Source organism: Sceloporus undulatus, chromosome 9 (genome assembly GCF_019175285.1).
Source record: "Sceloporus undulatus isolate JIND9_A2432 ecotype Alabama chromosome 9, SceUnd_v1.1, whole genome shotgun sequence".
Taxonomy (NCBI): Eukaryota; Metazoa; Chordata; class Lepidosauria; order Squamata; family Phrynosomatidae; genus Sceloporus; species Sceloporus undulatus.
This window is the reverse complement of record NC_056530.1, coordinates 13009026-13029335: the sequence shown is the minus strand read 5'-3', so window position 1 is coordinate 13029335 and position 20310 is coordinate 13009026. Positions and strand designations below refer to the sequence as shown.

At 44.4% G+C, this 20310-nt stretch overlaps 1 protein-coding gene across 3 annotated transcripts in view; it reads right to left on the bottom strand.

The window, feature by feature from the left end:
* Window positions 1-14477, bottom strand: part of TINAGL1 (tubulointerstitial nephritis antigen like 1) — a 29975-nt gene extending 15498 nt beyond the window's left edge. Inside the window, exons 1-5 of one of the 3 annotated variants that reach the window (XM_042439935.1) lie at window positions 14328-14477; window positions 9970-10305; window positions 7342-7405; window positions 3860-3952; window positions 1723-1855 (exon numbers count right to left, since the gene is read on the bottom strand). In XM_042439935.1, coding sequence (XP_042295869.1) covers window positions 1723-1855; window positions 3860-3952; window positions 7342-7405; window positions 9970-10305; window positions 14328-14334 — 633 coding nt within the window. In that variant the 5' untranslated portion in view covers window positions 14335-14477. Of the gene's footprint in view, window positions 1-1722; window positions 1856-3859; window positions 3953-7341; window positions 7406-9969; window positions 10306-11938; window positions 12063-14327 lie in introns of those variants that run through there. The other 2 variants (XM_042439936.1, XM_042439937.1) reach the window with 2 other exon arrangements.
* Window positions 14478-20310: the final 5833 nt, after the last annotated feature.

Below are 20310 nucleotides of genomic sequence, written 5' to 3'. Positions count from 1 at the left end.
TGCTTCGAGTTTGACAGGACAAGGCCTCCTTCCCAGGGACAAGTGGCCTCTTGCTTTTCTGAGTCTACAAAGTCCCCAGTGGATGCCCAAGTCTGGCCCCTTCCCTTTCCTTGTTCTAAAACAGGAATAGAGGAAGGTCCGGAGTGCTCCTGGCTTGCTTCCTTTGAAATTTCAGCTGCCGTCTGCCTTTGACCTTGTGTTTGCTTTAGACTGTTGGAGTTGTTGGGGCAGATTACGTCCGGAGTAATGCACTACGTTCACAGCAGGGTTCTGGTTCTGCTGACTCTGCCAATGTCCTTAGGGGCTCTAGCCATCCCCAGCAGTGGGAAAAAACAACACGGTCAAAGAAAGAGAGAAAGGCTATCCCTCCCCTAGAACTTCCACACAGACCCCCGGGGACTGAAATCCCAGAAGCTGCTGAGTTTGCAGTTGTGTGAAAAAGTCTGCAAGGCCCCCAGTGTCTCCTCTCTTCGGAAAGCCGTGCTTCTATCCTCCCCAAATGAACAAGCAGAATCTCCCTTATCATGAAGAGACTGTAAGCTTTCCAAACTGTGTGTTTGTGTTATTCTTCAACTAATTCCATTGGGATCTGAACGGTCGCAGAAAGTGATGTTGGAAAAAACAATTCCTGAAAATCTCAACTTTCCCTTGTATGTCAACATTTCAAGTTTCTATTCCACATCACAGCACAGTCAGCCCTCTGGATCCACAGATTCTTTATCCATAAATTCAAGTGTCCACGAATATATATATATATATGTGTGTGTGTGTGTGTGTGTGTGTGTGTGTGTGTTCCAAAAAGCAAACCTTTGTTTTGCCATTTTTCATAGGGGCACCATTTTACTTTGCCACTGTATATAATTGGACCTGAGCAACCATGGATTTTGTTATCCCCAGGACCAAAGCTCAATGGATATGAAGGACCCACTGTACTTGCCAGATTTTTGGAAAGACCTTCTTTCCATTCTTTGGCCTAAAATGTGTTAAGAGCAAGCAAGAACAAGACCTAAACAGTCATCAATGGGGCTGTCCCAAGATATTTTGTTGCCTGAAGCAAAGGGCAAGTCCATCCCTTTCCATGAACAGAAGCAGTTACTGGATTTTGCAATATTCCTAACATACACCGGATGCAGTTCAACATCCCTTGAATGTAGCGTAAGTATCCCCAGAGTTACATTGCATGATGGCAATGCAACCCTCCTACAGAATAACAACATTGTGCAAGACCTGTCAATGACTAGGTGCCAGTGTGCAAAGCACAATGTACAATGCACAAAGTACAAAATATACAACCGCAATGCAAAGTATAGGAAGCAGAACCACAACATGTAATGCACAATGTGCAACTTGGAAAAACAAGGCATAGAGGATCATCATGCTTTCCGTGCAACACTGCCTCCAGCAATATTAGCAGAATACATCCATTGTACAATGGTGGCTTTTTGGTCCCACAAGCATAGCGTGATATACACACATTCCCTAAAATTCACAGTTTTATGCAGTGGTTGGGAAAGTAACTTTTGGGGAAACAGTGCTTCACATCTTTCCGCCTGTTTTGCTGCTCTGAAGGATTCTGGGCACAATAGTCCTAAAATTAACAACTTTCACAAGCCCTGATCATGTGCTCAGCAAAACTAGGAAAGAGGATCAATGGTTTGGGGGATGGTGATGACTGATGATCTGGCCACGCTATTAGAAATATTACCTCTAAGAGAAACTTACCTGGAGCTCATTCATATTCATGACCGAGGTGGGAGGCTTGATGGTCCCCAGGCGGTATTGGATGCCTTCGTCCAGTGTCATGCCCCACAGCTGACTGTAGTTTGAAGCTCTCCATCTAAAGACAGGGGAGAACCTAGTAAAAGAATAGATCCGCTCTCACAAAGAAACCCCTTCCTCCATGGTTTTGTTGGTACTAGGTCCCTCCAAGATGATTCCAGCCTAGAACAACCCCATCCTAGGGTTCTCTTGGCAACATCTATTCAAAGAAAGTTTGCAATTGTTCTCCTCTGAGAAATGGCTGTGACTCACCAAGGGTCACCCAGTGAGTTTCCAGGACTGAGTAGAGAATTGAACTCTGGTTTCCCCGAGTCCTTGTTGTTCTGTGATATCAAGTCATTTCCAACTAAGTCAAAGCTATCATGGAGTTTTCATGACAAGATTATTTATTATTTATTATTATTATTATTATTATTATTATTATTATTATTATTATTACATTTATTTTATAGACCACCGTAGGCTTTGCACAGCACTTTACAAAGCAAAGCAATTTAAAATATAAAAGCCTGCCTACATCATATAATCTAAAGAGATAATAAAATTAATTTTAAAAGATTATACTATATTATATAAGATTTGTTCAGGGAGGAAGTTGCCTTTGCCTTCCTCTGAGGCTGAGAGAGTGTGACTTGCCCAGGGTTAGCCAGTGGGTTTCCATGGCTGATCGGGGAAGTGAACCCATCTTCAGAGTTGGGAAGCTGGTTTAAAATTCAGCCTAAAATCCAAAGGGAATTTTTTGCCCCATGGAACTTGGCATCATCAGCAACTAATGATTTTACTATAGGCAGAGAAGGTGAGGGGCTTTGAATGCTCTGCCTCATCGGTCACTAGTTCTAGGGAAAGAGCAGGATACAAATAAATTTAATAATAATAATAATAATAATAATAATAATAATAATAATAAGTCAATGTAATGTATCTGGTTCCAAGTATAATGGACCTTAACTGGGGTGACTTGAAGTGGAGTGAGCTCAGATACCATTTGCTGCTCTGTTTCAGGCAGCCAAATGACTTGGGTCAAATGCTGGGTATATACAGTGGGCCCTAGGTATCCGCTGTGGTTTGGTTCAAGCCCCCACCCCATGGATATCCAAATCTGTGGATGCTGAAATCCCATTAAATGCAACGGTGCAGTAAAATGGTGCCCTTTATATAAAAAGGCAAAACCAAAGTTTACTTTTTGGATTTTATTTTTTTTAATTGTTCAAGCCATGGATGGTTGAATCCTTGGATGCAGAATCCATGGACAGGGAGGGCCAACTGTATTGCAAATAGGTGAGTCGCCTTTCCTTTTGACATTCTTCCTCAGCTCAGAAGATGGAATGCCAAAAGGAGATTCTGTGCCGCTCAAGTGTGCATTCCTTGCACTTAACTGCTGTGTACACACATGCTTGCAAGGTATGAGCAACCCCTTATTCACCACTTCAAACTTTCACTGATTGCTCCAAAGGTTTTACAAACCTGGAACATTGTGTTAAAAAAAATCAAACAAAACCACAAATTCCAGGATTCTCTTGCTCAGATACTGGACTTGCTGACAAAAGCTGGGGGGGGGGGGGGAATAAACTTTCCAGGGGTACTAAGGAAAGGCAGGGTAATGCTTTGCAATGGGAGTATCTCTCCATTTTGCAGAGGTGCCCTGGTTGGCATTAGAAGGGTTAAGATAGATGATGGGTGTTAACCCTCCTTTGGGCTTTCACAAGATGCAACCTGAAGCCTCCACACACCTTTAGTGACGCCATCATGTATATGTCTTGGCTCAGATTGCACAGACTCTTGTCCGCCAACATTAGAAATGTCCTCCAGAGAGCAATCCTAGACTTGCCAACTTCTTCTATCCCTGGACCTGAGGCCAGACCCTGAGATTGCTCACTGCTTTGGCCTTTCCATCAGCCACTGCCCACAATCCTGCCCCATTGCTACAGCAACAAAATGGAGGTTCCCTGGTGCCACTCCTCACCATTGCCAGAATCCATGCACTGGGGTGAAGGTGTCCGAAGCAAGCATTTGTTCCCACTGACCAGCTTCTTTTCTCTGTCCCACCCTCAACCCAACAAGCCATGGTTTGTCTCCTTACCCATAATTCTCTCTGTTGATGGCATCGATCATGTCTCCATTGATGAGGCATGCGTGGTCTTCACAGACCCAGTGTCCATTTGCATGGCAAGTGCTGAGAAGAGAAGACAGAAGAAGACATCACCTATGGACCCACCAAAGTTGTTGCTGTGGGCCTTCCTGTCATTTCTGACTTACGGCGACCCTATCATGGGCAAGATCAGTTCAGAGGAGGTTTGCCATTGCCTTCTTTTGAGGCTGAGAGTGTGTGACTTGCCCAAGATCATCCATCGGGTTTCATGGTCAAGCAAGGACTTGAATTCTGGTCTCCAGAGTCATAGTCCAATGCTCATACCACTACACCACACTGGCTCTACCAAAGACTAGTAAACTAAGGGGTAATGCCTACAGAATCTGGATGTTACAGATATAATTCTTCATTAGATTCCTTCTCGAAGGTACCAATGAGTAACTTTAACAGTTTTCTTCTCAAAGTAAGGAAGTCTTTGAAAACCATGCAGCTATTGAAGTTTTTCACAATTCAGGACTTATCCTGAGAAAAATTCGCACATGATCCTTTTGTCCAGAAAACAGCATAAAATACTGTTTTATGCGTAAAACAACCACATGATCTTCGTGAGCATAATAAATCCTCAACTGTGCAGATTCTCATCAGTTCAGGTTTCTTCTTGTCGGGGAGTTTGACCCCACTTTAAGGGCTGTAGCTCCATGCTACCGAATCCGGGGATAGGTAGTTTTGCAAGGCGCCCAGCCTTCTCTGCCAGAGAGAGCTGGTGCTTCACAAAACTACAAATCCCACGGTTCCATAGAGTGGATCCCAAGTGCATTGTTTCTACAGTGTGGATGCATCCTCAGTTGGGCAGAACCACAACGCTCCTAGCAAAAAGGTACGACCCATCACCCTTTTCATCGAATCCTCAGGAAATGCCAGCCCCAACATTAGCTACACTTCACACAACGCTTGGTATTTTCTCTCATCTGGAAAAAAATACTCCTTCCCGCTCGCACTCCACCCCTTTCCTTCCCCATCCTGAACATTTTCTCCTTTTAGGGACCTGCTCAGCATCAGCATTCCCCAGTCAAAGCCTGCTCTCTGCCAGGACCTGCTGAGCAATAAAGAAAAGATCAGCAGAGACTCACATCTTTTAACCCTTTTTATCACTAGAGGAGAAGTCGCTCCCTCTGCAAAATGCGACACTGAAAGAACATAGTGATGTGTATCTATGGGGAGAGGACAAAACGATAGCATTGACCTCTCCAATAAGAATTCTGCTTCCCCTGCCCCAATGAAACTGTCCTTCAGTCCTCAGATTTCTAGCATCCTATTAACTTCAAACCTCAGTCAAAGATTTCGAAGAACTATTTCGGCACCCAAGACATCACACTGGGGCTGGTTTCAACATTAAAGAGAGATTAAAGCGCATTTAAAGCATCCCGCAAATGAAGCGGAAATGGCGAGGAATTGCGTGGATGATTATCACACACAATTGCGCAAATAAAGTGATGTTGGAAATGCATTATCACCAAAATCCCGAAAGTAAAAAGATGTGGGTTAATGCTTCTTTGTGACCACTTTAATGGCGGATTTTGTGCGGCGGGATGTGAAATCGTTTCGTGTAATTACGTGATTTTTCCAGAATATTCATGGGATAAACTCCCAATCTCCTTAGCCGGAAAAATCAGTATGTAAAGGGATCTTGTAGTAAAGGGGCTCTAAGACCCCTTTAGATACCATTTAGGCATCAAACCCCTAAAGGCACCAGACCCCATCTGACCTTGGAAGTTAAGCAGGGTCAGGCCTGGTTAGTACTTGGAGGAGACTGCCAACAAGATTAAGTGTTGTTGGATATATTTCAGAGAAAGCAACTGGCGAAACCACCTTTAGGATCCCTTGCCATAGAAAATTCATGAGGTTGCCATAGGTCGACAGGTGACTTAAAGGACCATGCACACACAAACATGCACATTTAGGTATCCAAAGAAAAAGGGCAGGCCAAGCGACCAAAGGAACGTGAACACAGCAAACAGATAAGTCCCGGGTATGAATGGTTTTTGATGTCTCATTCTTGGCCATGGTAGAAATTTGGAGAGTAAAGGAAGTTTTCATTTGGGAGAAGGGGCATTGTTTGTCGGCAGATGCAGCCTAAGAAAACCCTATGAAACTTGTGGAGTCGCCATAAGTCGACAGGCAACTTGAAGACACACATGTTCACAAGTAAGAGGGCTGATTCCTCATTCGAAGGGAACAACTCCAAGCTCAAACCTTAGAAATGTTACTTCTTTGGGCCGCAGCTCCCAAAAGTTTGCCCTCCTCTCCAGTCAGCATGACCTTCCCAGCCTTTAAGAAGCATTTTTGCACCTGAAACAAGTGTTGCAAAATGATTCATACTCGGTCTCCAACGCCTGAGGCTTGCATTCTGTCCTGCAAATGCACTTATTTTCTGGGGCGATCGTTCCAATAAACGTCCCTTCCTTCTTCTTTGGCCTCTATTTTTCATTAGTTGTGTGGTCCCTCCTCCCACGCTATAGAGCGCAGACAGGAGCCACGGGGCAGTGGGAAAAAGCAGAGGTCAAATTCCTCCCTCTCCGAACCCATTTCTTTTTTTTTTTAAGAAAGAGAAAGAACTGCCTCTTTGCCCAAAGCCATAAATGCACACATACACACCCTTGCCAGGGTTGGCAAAACGTCCCAGTCCTTTAACCCTTTTGGGCAGAGATCTGTCCCTTTGCTTCAGTTCCTTTTGCAGGATTTTAAAGACCATTTGGGGACAGCATGGGGAAGATAAGGAGAGCAAGAGGACTAGGAGAGCTTTAAAATGCCTTTTAATAGTGTGCAATATTTGTTTGTTTGTTTGTTTGTCTGCTGGTTTTATAGATGAATTTGTTCGAAACAGTTTTCATCCTAGGGCTTTGGTTCCCAACCTTTGGTCCTCCAAACATTTTTGGATTTCACGTCCATGAATTCCTGACTGTTGGCCAAGTTGGCTGGGGCTTCTGGGGATCTGACGTCCAAAACAAACGGAGGACCACAGGTATTGGTAACCACTGTTCTAGGGGTACTTTTGTTCTCGTTGTGTGCCTTCAAGTCCCTTCCAACTTATGGTGAGTCTAAGGAGACCCTACTATGGGGTTTTCTGGGCGTGTTTTGTTCAGAGAAGATTTTCCATTGCCACCTTCTTTAGCTCCATCGTATGGAAACATGAGATTTGCAATTTTGCAAGGTCTTTAGCCTTCTCTGCCAAAGAGTGCTGATGCCTCAGAAAATTCCAGGATTCTGTCGGATGGAGCCATGGCAGTTAAAGTGGGGTCAAACTACATTATTTCTACAGTGTAGATGCACCTCAAGTCACTCAGCCAACTGCAAATCACAGGATTCCAAAGGTTGGAGGCATGACAGTGGTATCCAAGGGCTATAACTGCACATACTCATGGATAGTGTAGTTTCGATAGCATGTTGCTTTATTGCTCCAGAAACTGACTTACCAGAGGTTGCAGTTGTCCCTGTAGGTTGCGCCTCCGGGGAATTTGTTCCCATTGCGGATGCAGGCTGGGAAAGAAAGGGGAAACTTGGATGAGAAACTGAGTTCATATAGATCTCTAAGAAGCATGGTGAAGATGTTCACTCAAGAATGAAAAAAGGAGTTAGGTATTTGTAAATACAAATTATTTGTAAATACAAAAAAAGGAGTTTGATATTTGTAATACAAACTATGACAAGGATATTAAATATATATATCTAATATTCAAATTGCGATAAAACAACCATATACCATGAACACTAATCTTGCCATAGAAACATAAAATGGATGCAATGGAAATCAAAGTCCGATACTCATTGGAAAATGGATTCTGCAACAGGATCCAGCCTGCAAAGATTTAGTAGTCCTTGCAAAATGCTCCAATACGTTTCTTAGGCAGACGTTCTGTGATGTGTAATTTTACAACGTCTTTAGCTTCCTCTGCCAAAGAGTGCTGGCACCTCACAAAACTACACATGCCAGGAGTCTGTAGGATGGAGCCCAGGGAAGTTAAAGTGGTGTCAAACTGCATCATTTCTACAGTATAGATGCACCCAAAGATACTGCTGATAAGTCAACCATGAAGCTTCAGAGAAGAGTAAGAGACAGGAGATAAATGAAGCGTCTCTAAGGAGTAGTTGCTTTCTTTGGGCATCTGATACAGATCAGTTGCCTGTTTATATGTGAGTGCATTTGACCCCACTGTTTTCTACTTGTATATGTGTAAATAAATAAAGTATTACAAAGAACATCTTAAGACGCCAGAGCTCTCTCATCCAGGCCAAGACCTGCAGTGTTGTTCTTGGAACTCCTTGCAGATGGAAGAGGTTAGGTTGCTTAAATCCATAATGAATTCAGGGGGAAACCCACACACAGATTTACTCTCTATGAATTACCTCCCACAACCACATAAGTTGTGTTTAGCATCTCCACCCCTGCTACAAATATACATGGAAAGTATGGGAGAAATGCTACCCTTTTAACCTCTTCAGAATGAGGAGAAGAGGGAAGGAATAAAGGTTGAACTTCATGGAACAAAATCTCACATTGTTCGTCAGGATACATGATTTCGATCGGATGGTTTTTTGATGCAAGAGGATAGGGTGACACCTTGGTTTTATCCAAGGGTCCAAACCACAAGTTGGAATGTAATTCTTTACTAATTTCACTCATTCTCATTAAGACGTAATGAGTAATTTTAGCAATTCCCCTCCCCAACCTTCCTAGGCCAGGCCCAAGAGAAAGACAGCTATTGTGTCTGAAGAAGAAAGACCCATCGTTCTTGGAAAGAATCAAGAGGGATTTGCAGCTGCTGTGGAAATGATGATATCCAGAATAGGTCTCTGAGAACTATGGCTGTATTAAAGGCACATCTGTCTAACAAGGCTGCAAATAGGTTCAGGGACTCAACAGGTGACCCCCAACATGAGACCCTCATTCAACCAATACTACCACTCCTACATGTGCCTTCAAGCCAACTCCATGGTGACCCTATCCTAGGGTTGTTGTGTTATTTTCAAGATTTGTGCAGAGGATGTTTGCCATTGCCTTCCCCTGAGGCTGAGAGAGTGCCCCTTGCTCAAGGTCACCCAGTGGGTTTCCATGGCCAAGCAGGGATTCAAACCCTACCCTCCAGAGTCCTAGTCCAACACTCAAACCACTGCACTGTGCTAGCTCTCTTAAATTACTGTACGATTTCATATTTGTCAAAAGAAAATAAAAAGTTCATCTGGCGATGGACCCTTTATTGCACCAATCAAAAAGTGCAAAATACCATCAGGGTAGATGTCGGTTCTTGGCCACTCAGTAAGTATTAAGATTAAAATGTAGCCTCTGTCGTATTGGAGTCTTAACAGTGTCTTAGGCCCTATACAGACCTGAAGAAAGCGCCGGCCTGTGGGCAGAGTCAGGATGCAGTGTCCTGACGCTGGATGCCCTAACTCCACCCCCATGGCACCATGATGGCATGTGCCGGTCCAGACGGCGCGCACCATCATGACGCACTTCTGGCATTGCATCCACATGATGCAGAGCTGAAGGGCATCATAAAGCCTCACTGCTCCAGCTATGGCACCCTTTAGAGTGCACAAAAAGGAGCTGCTTTTTGCACTCTCCAGAGGCTGGATCAGGGTCATGGCATGAGGTTGCCACAGCCCCAATCCAGCTACAAAGGGGCAATCTGTATAGCCCCTAAACCTGCTATATAGAACCCATGAGGATAAGACATTACAGCCACAAACACCAATACAAGAAAAGAGATTCCACCTAAACATTAGGAAGAATTTCTTTACTGTAGCATCTGTTCAACAGTGGAGTGGAAAGTCTTGAAGGATGGTATATTCCCCTTCTTTGGAGGCCTTTAAATAGAGGTTGAATGGCCATCTTTCAGAAGTGATGTAATTGTGTATTCCTGCATGGAAAGGGGTTGGATTAGATGGCCCTTGGACCCCTTTCCAACTCTTAAGATTCCATTATTCATCCCAATCCATCTCTCCATAAGCAACGGAGCAAACCCATCCCATCCCTTGAGACTCATCCCCAGGTCCATATATCTGCCCACTTGTACCCCTGGCTATTCCAAAAAATAGCTCACCTTTCTGGACAGAGAAGGGAGGCTCAATGCCTAAGCAGTACTCCCAGAAATCCGGGCAGCAGTCAGATACTGTGCGGTTGCAGAAAAGATCGCAGTAGCAAATGGTGTCGAGGTAAGGCACGGTACAGTCGTCATCCCTCCCGTTGCAACAGGCATCGTGGCGTTGGCAGTAAGAGCCCCCCGCGTCCCGGATTCCTCGCTCATGCAAACCTGGAGCCAGCTCCCTCCGTGTCCGAGCCACTCGGACAACAAGAGCTTCATCTGGTAACAGCAGGATGGCCACAAGTGTCCAGAAAACCTTCATCCTGTCTTTTGGCATTCTGAAATTTGCAGATTCTGAAGAAGAACAAAAAAGGAGGAGAAAGATTAACATTGCAGAACAGAACACCATTTGCATCCTCTCTTTTAGCTTTCCGAAATCTGCAAGACCTGACAAAGAACAAGAACAAAAGGTTAAAATCACAGAATGCAATCTCTTTTCACCTTGACGTTCTGTCTTCTGAAATCTACTGGTTCTAGAGAAGGATGGAGGAAAAAGAGAAAGAGAAAAATGGGGAGATTCATAAAGTGGAATCTGACTTTTAGGAGCCTCCTTGATTAACAAGAACAAGCTTGGAAACATTTCCTTTTGGATCAAAAGTCCCAGAATCCCCCACTTTTAGCCATCAAGGTTGGAGAACCCTGAGAGTTGTAATAATAATAATAATAATAATAATAATAGTTTTTGTGGGTTTTTGGGCTATGTGGCCATGTTCTAGCTCTTCTAGAACATGGCCACATAGCCTGAAAAACACACAAAAAACTATGGATGCTGGCCATGAAAGCCTTCGACTTCACTATAACAACAACAACAACAACAACAACAACAACAACTTTCCTGAGCTGTGATCAAGAGTAGACAAGTCAACTTTGCAGTCGGAAAGATAAGAAATGTCTCAGGATAGGCATGAGAAATTTTGAAACATTTTCCATGGAAAAAAAAAATTGGGGGGCTAGTCTTTTCAAAACTCAAGCATTTCCCCAGAATGTGATTTTTAACTTTCCCTATGAAAAAAGGAAAGATGCCGCTTCAGAAATTCCCTTGGTCTTGAGCCAACGTTTCATGTTTCCATGATGGAGAACTCTGTCCAGTTTTGCACGTATCGCTGCTCTATACAGGTGGATGTTTTGTGAACGACTGACCCAGAAATGTCTCATATCGCCAGCCAGGCCCAGCCAAAACAGAGATATATATCTGTCCTCATCATGTTCACCCTGAACCCAGGCTTCCCTCGCTTGTACATAGCGGCCAAGAATGTAATTCAGGACATTTTCCTGTTTACGCCGCCCTTGGGATAGAAACAGAAAGAAAACGGGTAGCCGGCAACCTTGAACTTGTTCATGGGCTGAAAGCAGTCTGTCGAAAGGAGATGGAGAGGAAGACTGGGTCACACCATCACACGGCCGGTTCACACAGTATGTTGTGTTCGGAAACACAATCTGACATGCTATCGCTATTTATATAACGGTCACGTATTACCACCCTTCCTCTTAAGGAGCTCAGGACAGCATTGTTGGCTTCAGTTTTGCAAAGCAGGTTCAGCGAACAGACAGTGCATTGCTTAGATGGCCCAGAGAAAGCTTTGCAGCTGAACAGGGATTTGCAACCGAACATAGTATGGGGGTGAAAGCTACCTTTTTATATGGAAATTCCTCACTTCACATATGGTTGCGTTGCTATAAAGCAACATCTTATGTGCAAGAAGTAATATTTCTGCATCAGAATGTTATTTCTTTGTACAGAAAAAATGCAGTTGCCTGCACAGAAAATGTCTTATATATGTTTTTCTGTGCAAATCAAACCATGTGTGAATTTTGTGCCGAATAAGTCCCCTATTGTGAATAACCTTTGGAGACTTCCTCGCAGTGGATAGAAAATGGCTTAAATTATTCACTGCCTCCTTCAAGAAGAAACTTAGTGGAGACTTACCTCCTACCAGAAAGGAAATTAGGATTTGAAAGCAAGGTCTGAGCGCATGTATCCTTTCCTTTAGAAGTCAAGCACCAATTACCGGTGTTCACTGTGCCAGCCAGTCCTTTGAGAGAGAACCTCCTTGCCAATATTAAGAGAACATGGGTTGGCACCTCCTCCGTGCCACCTGGAGTTAAGACACCTTCTATGATCTCAGACTTTTGCAATGCAATGTATTCTCCATTCCTGGCAGCAATAGCGGCAGGAATCTCAGGAGAATGGGGCTCAGGGTCAAAAAGGCAACTGAGGAATTTGGATGATCCTTCTCTCCCCATGGACTCCTGTTTGGCCATTCCGGATGCTAGCAAAAGAAAAACTGACCTTTGCTGTGATTAACTGCCACCTTCTGACCCTCATGCAACAAAATCCATGGAAACACACACGAAACAACTCCTCGATCCAAGGAGGGAGAACATCAGAAAATCCTGGAAAACTGGTGTTGTGCATGTTGCACACATGTTAAGGCCTCATTCCCACTACCTTTTAAACTGGATCGCAAATTGGTTTGAACCATTTCAAATGAACCAAATCGCCAAAGCAATTCGGAGAAGAGGGGCACCCATTTAACCCACGTTATTTTGACACTGACTTTTTCCATGTCTTTTTGGATAAACTGATTCTGCACAAGTGTCAACCAGATACCCAGAGTCCTAGTCCAATGCTCAAACCACTGCACCATGCCGGATCTTGAGGTGCTCAAACCCAGAGCTGGCAGCGTTTCAAAAACCAAAGTGGGTGGCTGGCAGATCTCCAAAAAGACAACACTGAATGATAAGAGATAATTCGGTCCAACTTACGTAAGCGCAGTTTCGGAGAGATGGGATGCAAAAAAAAAGGAGAGGCAACTGGAAACATTTTGGCCAAGGGCTGTATGTGGATCACTGCATGTCCCTCCCACAACATAGGATGGGTGCGATCCACGCCCTGGTTGCCACCCTGAACACAAACATGAGTGGCGGGTTCTAAATTTAACAGATATGGTTAAATATAGCTCTTTTGTTTCCCCCGGTGCACCTTTATTAAAATGTATTGGTGATAAAGAGGCCATAAACCCCTGCCATTTTGTGGGTCTCTCCCAGCTGTCAAAACATTCCCAGGACTTGCGCTCTGAATAAACACACAAAGGCTGCATCTGCACTGCAGAAAATAATCCATGTTGGCACCACTTTCACTGCCATGGCTCAATGCTATTGAATCCTGGGCGTTCCAGTTTGTTTGGTCAGAGCTCTCTAACAAAAAAGATTCCCAGAATTCCATAGCACTTAGTCCTGGCAGTTAAAGTGGTGGCAAATTGCATTATTTCTGCAGTGTGTATGCAGCTGATAGTATGTGGAAAGCAGTGGTGTAGTAGTGGTCCCCAAACTGTGCTCTTGAAGGGATTTGGAACGTAAGCCCCTAGAATCCTTTTTGGGGGTTTGGGGTTTTTTTAATTGTATTTTAAAAATTGTATATGGTGTAATTTTATATTGTTGTAATCCGCTTTGATTCCTATGTGAAAAAGCAGAATATAAATATTATTATTATTATTATTATTATTATTATTATTCCCAGCCTATTGGCCAACATGGCTGAGACTTTGGGGAGCCGATGTCCAAATTCTCTTAAAGGGCACAGTTTGTGGACCATTGTGTTGAGACTCACTGAAAGAAAGAAGTTGGCAGCATGAGCTTTCATAGATTAAAGTCAACTTCCTCAGATGCAACTAGTGGCATGGAAACCAGGGACAAACATACACATACACATAGACACTCACAAAGGAGTTTGACTTTGAATTGACATCCCTCACATACCAATGCCCCATATATATATATATATATATATATATATATATATATATCTGCCATTAGTATGTGAGGATGTCCATTCAAAGTCAAATTACTTGGTGTATGGAAATGAAGCAATGAAGAAACAAATCATTTTGGAGATAGTGGGACTTGGAGATAATACTCATCATCATCATCATCACCATCATAATAATAAGAATAAGAATAATAAGAATAATTTTTATTTAGATCATCATCATCATCATCATCATCATCATCATCATCATCATCATCCTGCTTCTCCTGCTCCTCCTGGGCTGCTTCCCTTCCCTCTGGTGCCAAGCGAGCCCTGCTTCGTGCGTAAAAAAGCGCACCAGAGAGAGGGCACTGGGCTGGGCATCAGGAGCTGCCCAGGGCAGAAGCCAGAGCCCAGCTGGGTGGGTATGCAATCCCTGGAGAAGCCGAGGAGGGAGCCCAGGGAAGGAGAGAAGCCAATGGGAAAGGCAGAAGGAGAAAGAGAAAGGGGGGAAGGAGAGGGGGGAAAGGAAAAGAGGAGACAGGAGGAGAGCGCAAGGCTGTCTCACCTGGCATGGCCAACTTGGCTCCAAGGCTGAGGATCCTCTTTTGGAGGTGCAGGAAAGCCAAGGCTGCTCTGGCCCTGGGCTCCGCGGAGGTGGGTCTGCTTCTTATGTAGGGATGGCAGCCCAGCTCCAGAGCCAGGCACCAAAGGGACCCTGGAAGGCAGAAGGGCCCGCCCTGGTCCGCCTCTCCTCCGGCCCCTTTGGAGGCAGGCACCAGGGAAGGAAGGAGAGAGGGGCCCTGGGCCAGGGACAAGGAGGACCCACACCACTCCTAGAAGGGGAAAGCCAGGCTCCTTACTGAGGCTCCAGGTGGAGGACCTTTGGGGATTCCTCCAGGACAGAAGGTGGGAAGGGAAAGTTGGAAATCTCCTGGAAAAGGAGGACCTCTGGTCACTCTGGATGGAGGACCTCTTGGCATTCCTCCTGGAAATCGAGGGTGTGTCCTGGGAAAGGAGGACCTCTGGTCACCCTAGATGGAGGACCTATTGGAATTCCTCCTGGACAGAAGGTGGGAAGGTTGGACATCTCCTGGGAAAAGAGGACTTCTGGTCACCCTGGATGGAGGACCTTTTGAGATTCCTTCTGGACAGAAAGTGGGATTGTAGGACATCTCCTGGAAAAGGAGGACCTCTGGTCAACCTGGCCAGGGCAAAGGGGCCAAAAGACCCTTTATGGAGGCTCCACATGGGGGGAAACCAGCCTGGGCACCCAGAATTGGGTTCCGGAAATTGCCATACTATCCCTTGGTTGAATCCCAACTTCCTAGGCTTCCCTGCCAGTTTGCTCATTTGGTGTCTGGTGTGTCCACATTGCAGGGATGAGGCAGTTGGACACCACTTTAACTGCCCTGTTTTTTTCCAACAGGATCCTGGAATCTGTAGTTTGGGAAGGCACCAGATTTCTCTGACAAACCAGGCTGCATACAGTACCAAAGTACATACAATTCCTAGGATTCCACAAGATGGAGGGTTGACAGTTTAAGTGGGGTCAAACTGTTTTATTTATGTAGTGTGGAAAAGCTGGTTATGGGCCTTCAAGTTATGAGGTAACCCTAAGCCTAAGTTGAAGCTATCATAGGGTTTTCTGGGGTTGAGAGTGTGTGACTCACCCAAGGTCACCTTGCGTGTTTCCATGGCTGAGCAGACATTCGAACCCTGGTCTTCAGAGTCATAGTCCAATGTTCAATCCACTATTCTACAATGGATCTGGTCATTGCTCTATAGTTATGAGGAGCCCCTCCCCCCAAGGCTATTATTAGTATTATTATTATTAATGAATATTTATTTATTATCTCTCAGCCCATCAAGCTGCTATGCAACAGATGAAAAAGATGAGAACATTCCATTTATATTATTAGTGCCATCATTATTATTATTATTATTATTATTAAACATCTTCCTTCTGTTTAATAAAGAAACATTTCCCTGTGTTTAGTAAAGAAACATTGCTTTATGTTTACTAAAGAAAGCCCAAGCGGGATTTTCTCTGATGATACACAACATCATCAGAGCCTCCAAATTTAATCTTAGCTCTCACTGTAGAGAACCATACTTCAGGGGAGTGCACTGGAGTGAGCAGACAATTCTAAGTACTCTACCAAACTACAAATCCCAAACTACAGATCCTACGGGGTAGAGGCAAAACAGTTAAAAGTGGCATTTACATGCTACAGCTATATAGCATAGGCAGACCTTTGACTTTTTTCTTCCCCTTTTCCTCTTCTCCATACCGATGAGAAGTTGCACCAAGTCAGGGCTGGATCCTATTGAAGATAAGCAATGCATCAGCGCCTCATTGGAGAAGCCAGCAAAGAGCAAACTGAGTGGCAAGGAGAGGATTCCCTTGCCATCCTGCTGCACCCTTGCAAAGCATTGGTGTCCTCAGAGTGCCACTTCGGGACCATTCGGTGCCAAAACCGCAATGGCAAATTGCCCATGGGCACGGCAAGCCAAATCAAAGACTTCTGCAATGTTGTAAAAAAAGAGCAACAATGAGCCACAGTGGTTGGGCATGTAGCCCAGTTTGACCTCAGGAAGTCGGAGAGAAAAGAGATGGGAATTAAGGCCTGCAAGCTGCTTCTGTCTGTCTGTGGCTGGGAGAGAAGTGAGGCTGAACCGCAGCCACAGTCCTGCCAGGGCTCAGATTATTTGAGAAGGGAAAATCCCAATTTCTGACACACCTCGTTTCATCCTACAAGTGAAAAGAAGGGTTTGGGGAGCCGTTTTTGGAGCACATGGAAGCGATCACAAAAGAAGGACCTCTGTCTGTGTGAGTTCCTTGTCAAAGCATGGCCTCATCATTGGAAAGTTGATCTCTTAGTGCAGGAACTCATGAAGAGAAGCAATTTGAGGCAAGGATGTCATCTGCAGTGCAGAAATAATGCACTTTTACTGCCAGGGCTCAGTCTTATGGATTTGTAGTTTGGTGAGCTATTTAGCCTCCTCTGATCAGAGCGCTCTTGTGCAACAAACTAACAATCCCAGGATTTCATAGCATTGGACCAGTTGGCTGGCCTTTCTTGAAAGGTTCCCCATCACCTCCTGCCAGCCTGGCAGAGAGACCATGGCCTTTTCTTCTGTACTATCTGTACTGACATTGACCTGCCAGGGTCCCATTACACAACCACAATGGAGTTCCTGTTGCACAATGACATATCTTTAATTCTTGCACAGGAGGGTAAAATAAGGAGAACTGAAAGAAGATGTCATTCAAAGGCCGGGGGACCCTCTTCCAACAAAATGGCAAAGGTAGCAAAAAAGGGGAAGGGGGAAGGAAGCCCACCACATCTGAATCATCTTGCGCTGACCACATTTTAAAGTGCGCAGTTAATAGGAAATATGGAGTAAGCGCCACTGAGTCATGCCAGGGTGGCAGAAAGGGTACTAGTGACCCTGAGGTCAAATGGGGGAAAGTGATGCAGAGGCATAACCCACTGCCACCCACCCTGGATGTGTCACTTAAATTCTTTCTTCTCAGCTGGAAAACAATGCAGACGTTTGTGGGGTCAGCTGCCCTATAAGTGACGCTTCCGTCCCAGTCGCAAATGTGGGTGGGTATATGGAGGGGGATATTTTGGAGTCTTTGCAAGGGATCATCCGGATTCCCAGAGTGGAAGGAATGTAAAACTTTTGCCCTCTGGGCAGCATCGTACCCCCAGTTCCTAGGAATGGCAGCTAACTCCGTAGATTAAATTCCACCAGTTTCCACCCCATCCATTACATATTTACCTTGGGCAAGAAAATATACCCTGAAATAGCACTTCCCATACCTGTAATCCTGCATTTTTCAGTGTAGTGTGTGCAGTAGTTCCGGATGTGGAACAAAGCTACACTGAGTCATTTACCATCCCTCAGGCCTATCATAAAGCTACTGCAGTCTCTCCCTGGCTCCAGCAATTTTGTGCCTGGTGGAAGGTGGCATGGGGATCTGGTTATGTCCCAGTAGCCGGACACAAAGCAATTGCGTTGTCCTCTGAGATCTGATGGGATCCTTCAGAGGTGTAATCCTTTTGCATATTGCTACAGGGACATAGCCAGATGCTCTGCATAAGGTTAACTATGTATACCACTAAAACGATGCCAGCCCTAGTGGCATTTCAGTGGTCTGCAAGCAGATATCCAGTTCTTTATAAAAAGGAGTTCTTCTGGGTGTCTAGAAGCAACTTTTATTTGCCACAGGTGACTGGTTGTTCTCACTGGATTAACTGATAGGTTTATGAAACCTAAAAGAGGAAACTAATACTTAGAGTCACATAGAAAATGAATTACAGTAATAGAAAAGGGAAGCTCTACCCTAAAGCAGAACAGATTCCATGCTGGGGATAATTCTCAACATCTTTCGTTATCAATGTAAATATTGAATCTATTTCTCATCTTTTCTATATCACTACTGGGACTCACACAACACTCCAGATGTTTCTGGACTGCAACTCCCAGTAGCCCTCACCACTACAGTGCTGGGAGTTACAGTCCAACAACAGTCCTCAGTCAAGCAAGGATCTTCAAAATTCACTTTGAAATGTCAAATGCCATTCTGGGATCCGCAACAACATCCGCCCCTCCTGCCCCAAGAGGTAGAGCTCATAAATGCACAGCTACAAAGGTTGGGTCTCATCTGGGCATGTCCAGGCCAGTCCTTTGGACCACCGCTAATCTTTAGGCAACAGATCTCCAACTCTTCAAAGGAAACAAATGTGCAATTATCCTCCAACTGCAATTGAAAGGGGCTCAGCCCCTTGGCAGGATCCTTCTGTTAGCAATATCAGCAGCGGTGACTCCAGCAAAAAGGAAGCTGTCCAAGCCTGTGCAATCTGAACAATACTTTAAGGCACCAGTGGGTCATCGGCTGAGTCAAGAGGAAATTTCCTACTCCTGGGATGTCATTCTTGGGTTGGTGTTCTTGAAATCAGCGCTCATGTTTGCTAGATATCAGTGTTTGGTCACAGCTTTGACTCATTCCAGCCTGGTCAACATTTTGCACAATAGGGCTCATCTTTCTGCAGTGGGGTTGGATCCCTGTTACCTGGTGCCTTCCATGTCCTTGGGGCTCTTCTGAGTTTCAGTGTGAATTTTAAAGGAGCTTTCAGGGTGCTGAATGAGCCATGTCCCAAAAATAGTTTAGACACCATGGATAGTTTAGCCTGTTGAATTTTGCATTAAAACCCAGGACAGGTTCATCACCCCATTGGAGATAGTCTGTGGTTTATGTCCTCACATCACTTAAGAATACTCAACTATAAGTCGAGGGCAGGTTTGGGTGCCAAAATTATGGATTTTGATATGACCCTTGGATAGGTTGAGGGTAGAATTTAGGGGTATATAACAAAGGATCTAAAGGATGAAGCAAAGCAAAACAATGCCAAATAACTTTCAAAATTTAAGCAGACTTAAATCTTTGTGCTCACTCTTAAGGCTGGATGGATGAGAAAGTAGAGAGGGTCAGTGCTTTCAGGGCAGATTATACTGTTGACTTCACCATGGGATGGTTCCTTCTTTTAAATAAGAGTTAAGATACAGTACTTACATTGACCCATGGATAAGTCGACTCAGGTTTTTGGGGTCAATTTTTTGACCTAAATTTCTAGACTTATACATGAGTATATACAGTAAGTAAGTAATAAGACTAGAATTCACTTGGAGACGCACATCTTCTTAAGTGGAAATATGTCTAAAGGAAAAAAGAATTGAGCCATTTGGCAATGTTCACATTAAGCAAGGAGCTGCTGTTATCTTATTATATAGGACCAATGCACAACTGGACTGACACACAGTGGGACTAATCTGCTCTTACCAATGTCACAAAATGCATCTTTCCATCTTCACAGCCTACTAATAGGGTTACTTAGTGCCTCTGTTACATAACTAAGTGTAAAGTTGCCTATCTGCTTCCGGGCCCAATATAAGGCGTTGGTTATTACCTACAAAGCCCTAAATGGCTTGGGTCCAGGTTACCTAAAGGACCGCCTCTCCCCGTACATTCCGCCTCGCACCCTCAGGACATCTGGGCAGCAGCTACTGAAGGTGCCTGGGGCTAGATTGTCCTCCACCACAAGGAGGACATTTTCCACTGCTGCCCCAGCCCTTTGGAATACGCTGCCCACTGAGCTCCGCTCGACTACCACCCTGGCCCAATTTAGGAAGGATTTGAAGACCTTCCTGTTCCAACAGGCATTCCCCGATTAAAAATCCTGTGGGCCTCCCTCCTCTTTCGTGGCCAAGAGGAAGGGCTTTGGGGCTTTTTTGCCTGTTTTTTTATTATTATTATTATTATTATTGTTTATATGTGATGTATTTTGGATTTTATTGTATGTATTGTTGTTTGAAATTTTATACTGTAAGCCGCCCTGATCGAAGGAAGGTGCGGGATATAAATAAAAACTTTATTTATTATTTATTATTATTATTTATTTATTTTAAAGTCACATAATGTAGACCATGATGGAGAACTCTAGCCATCAACCTGTGCTTTTCTGCTTCACCACTCAACC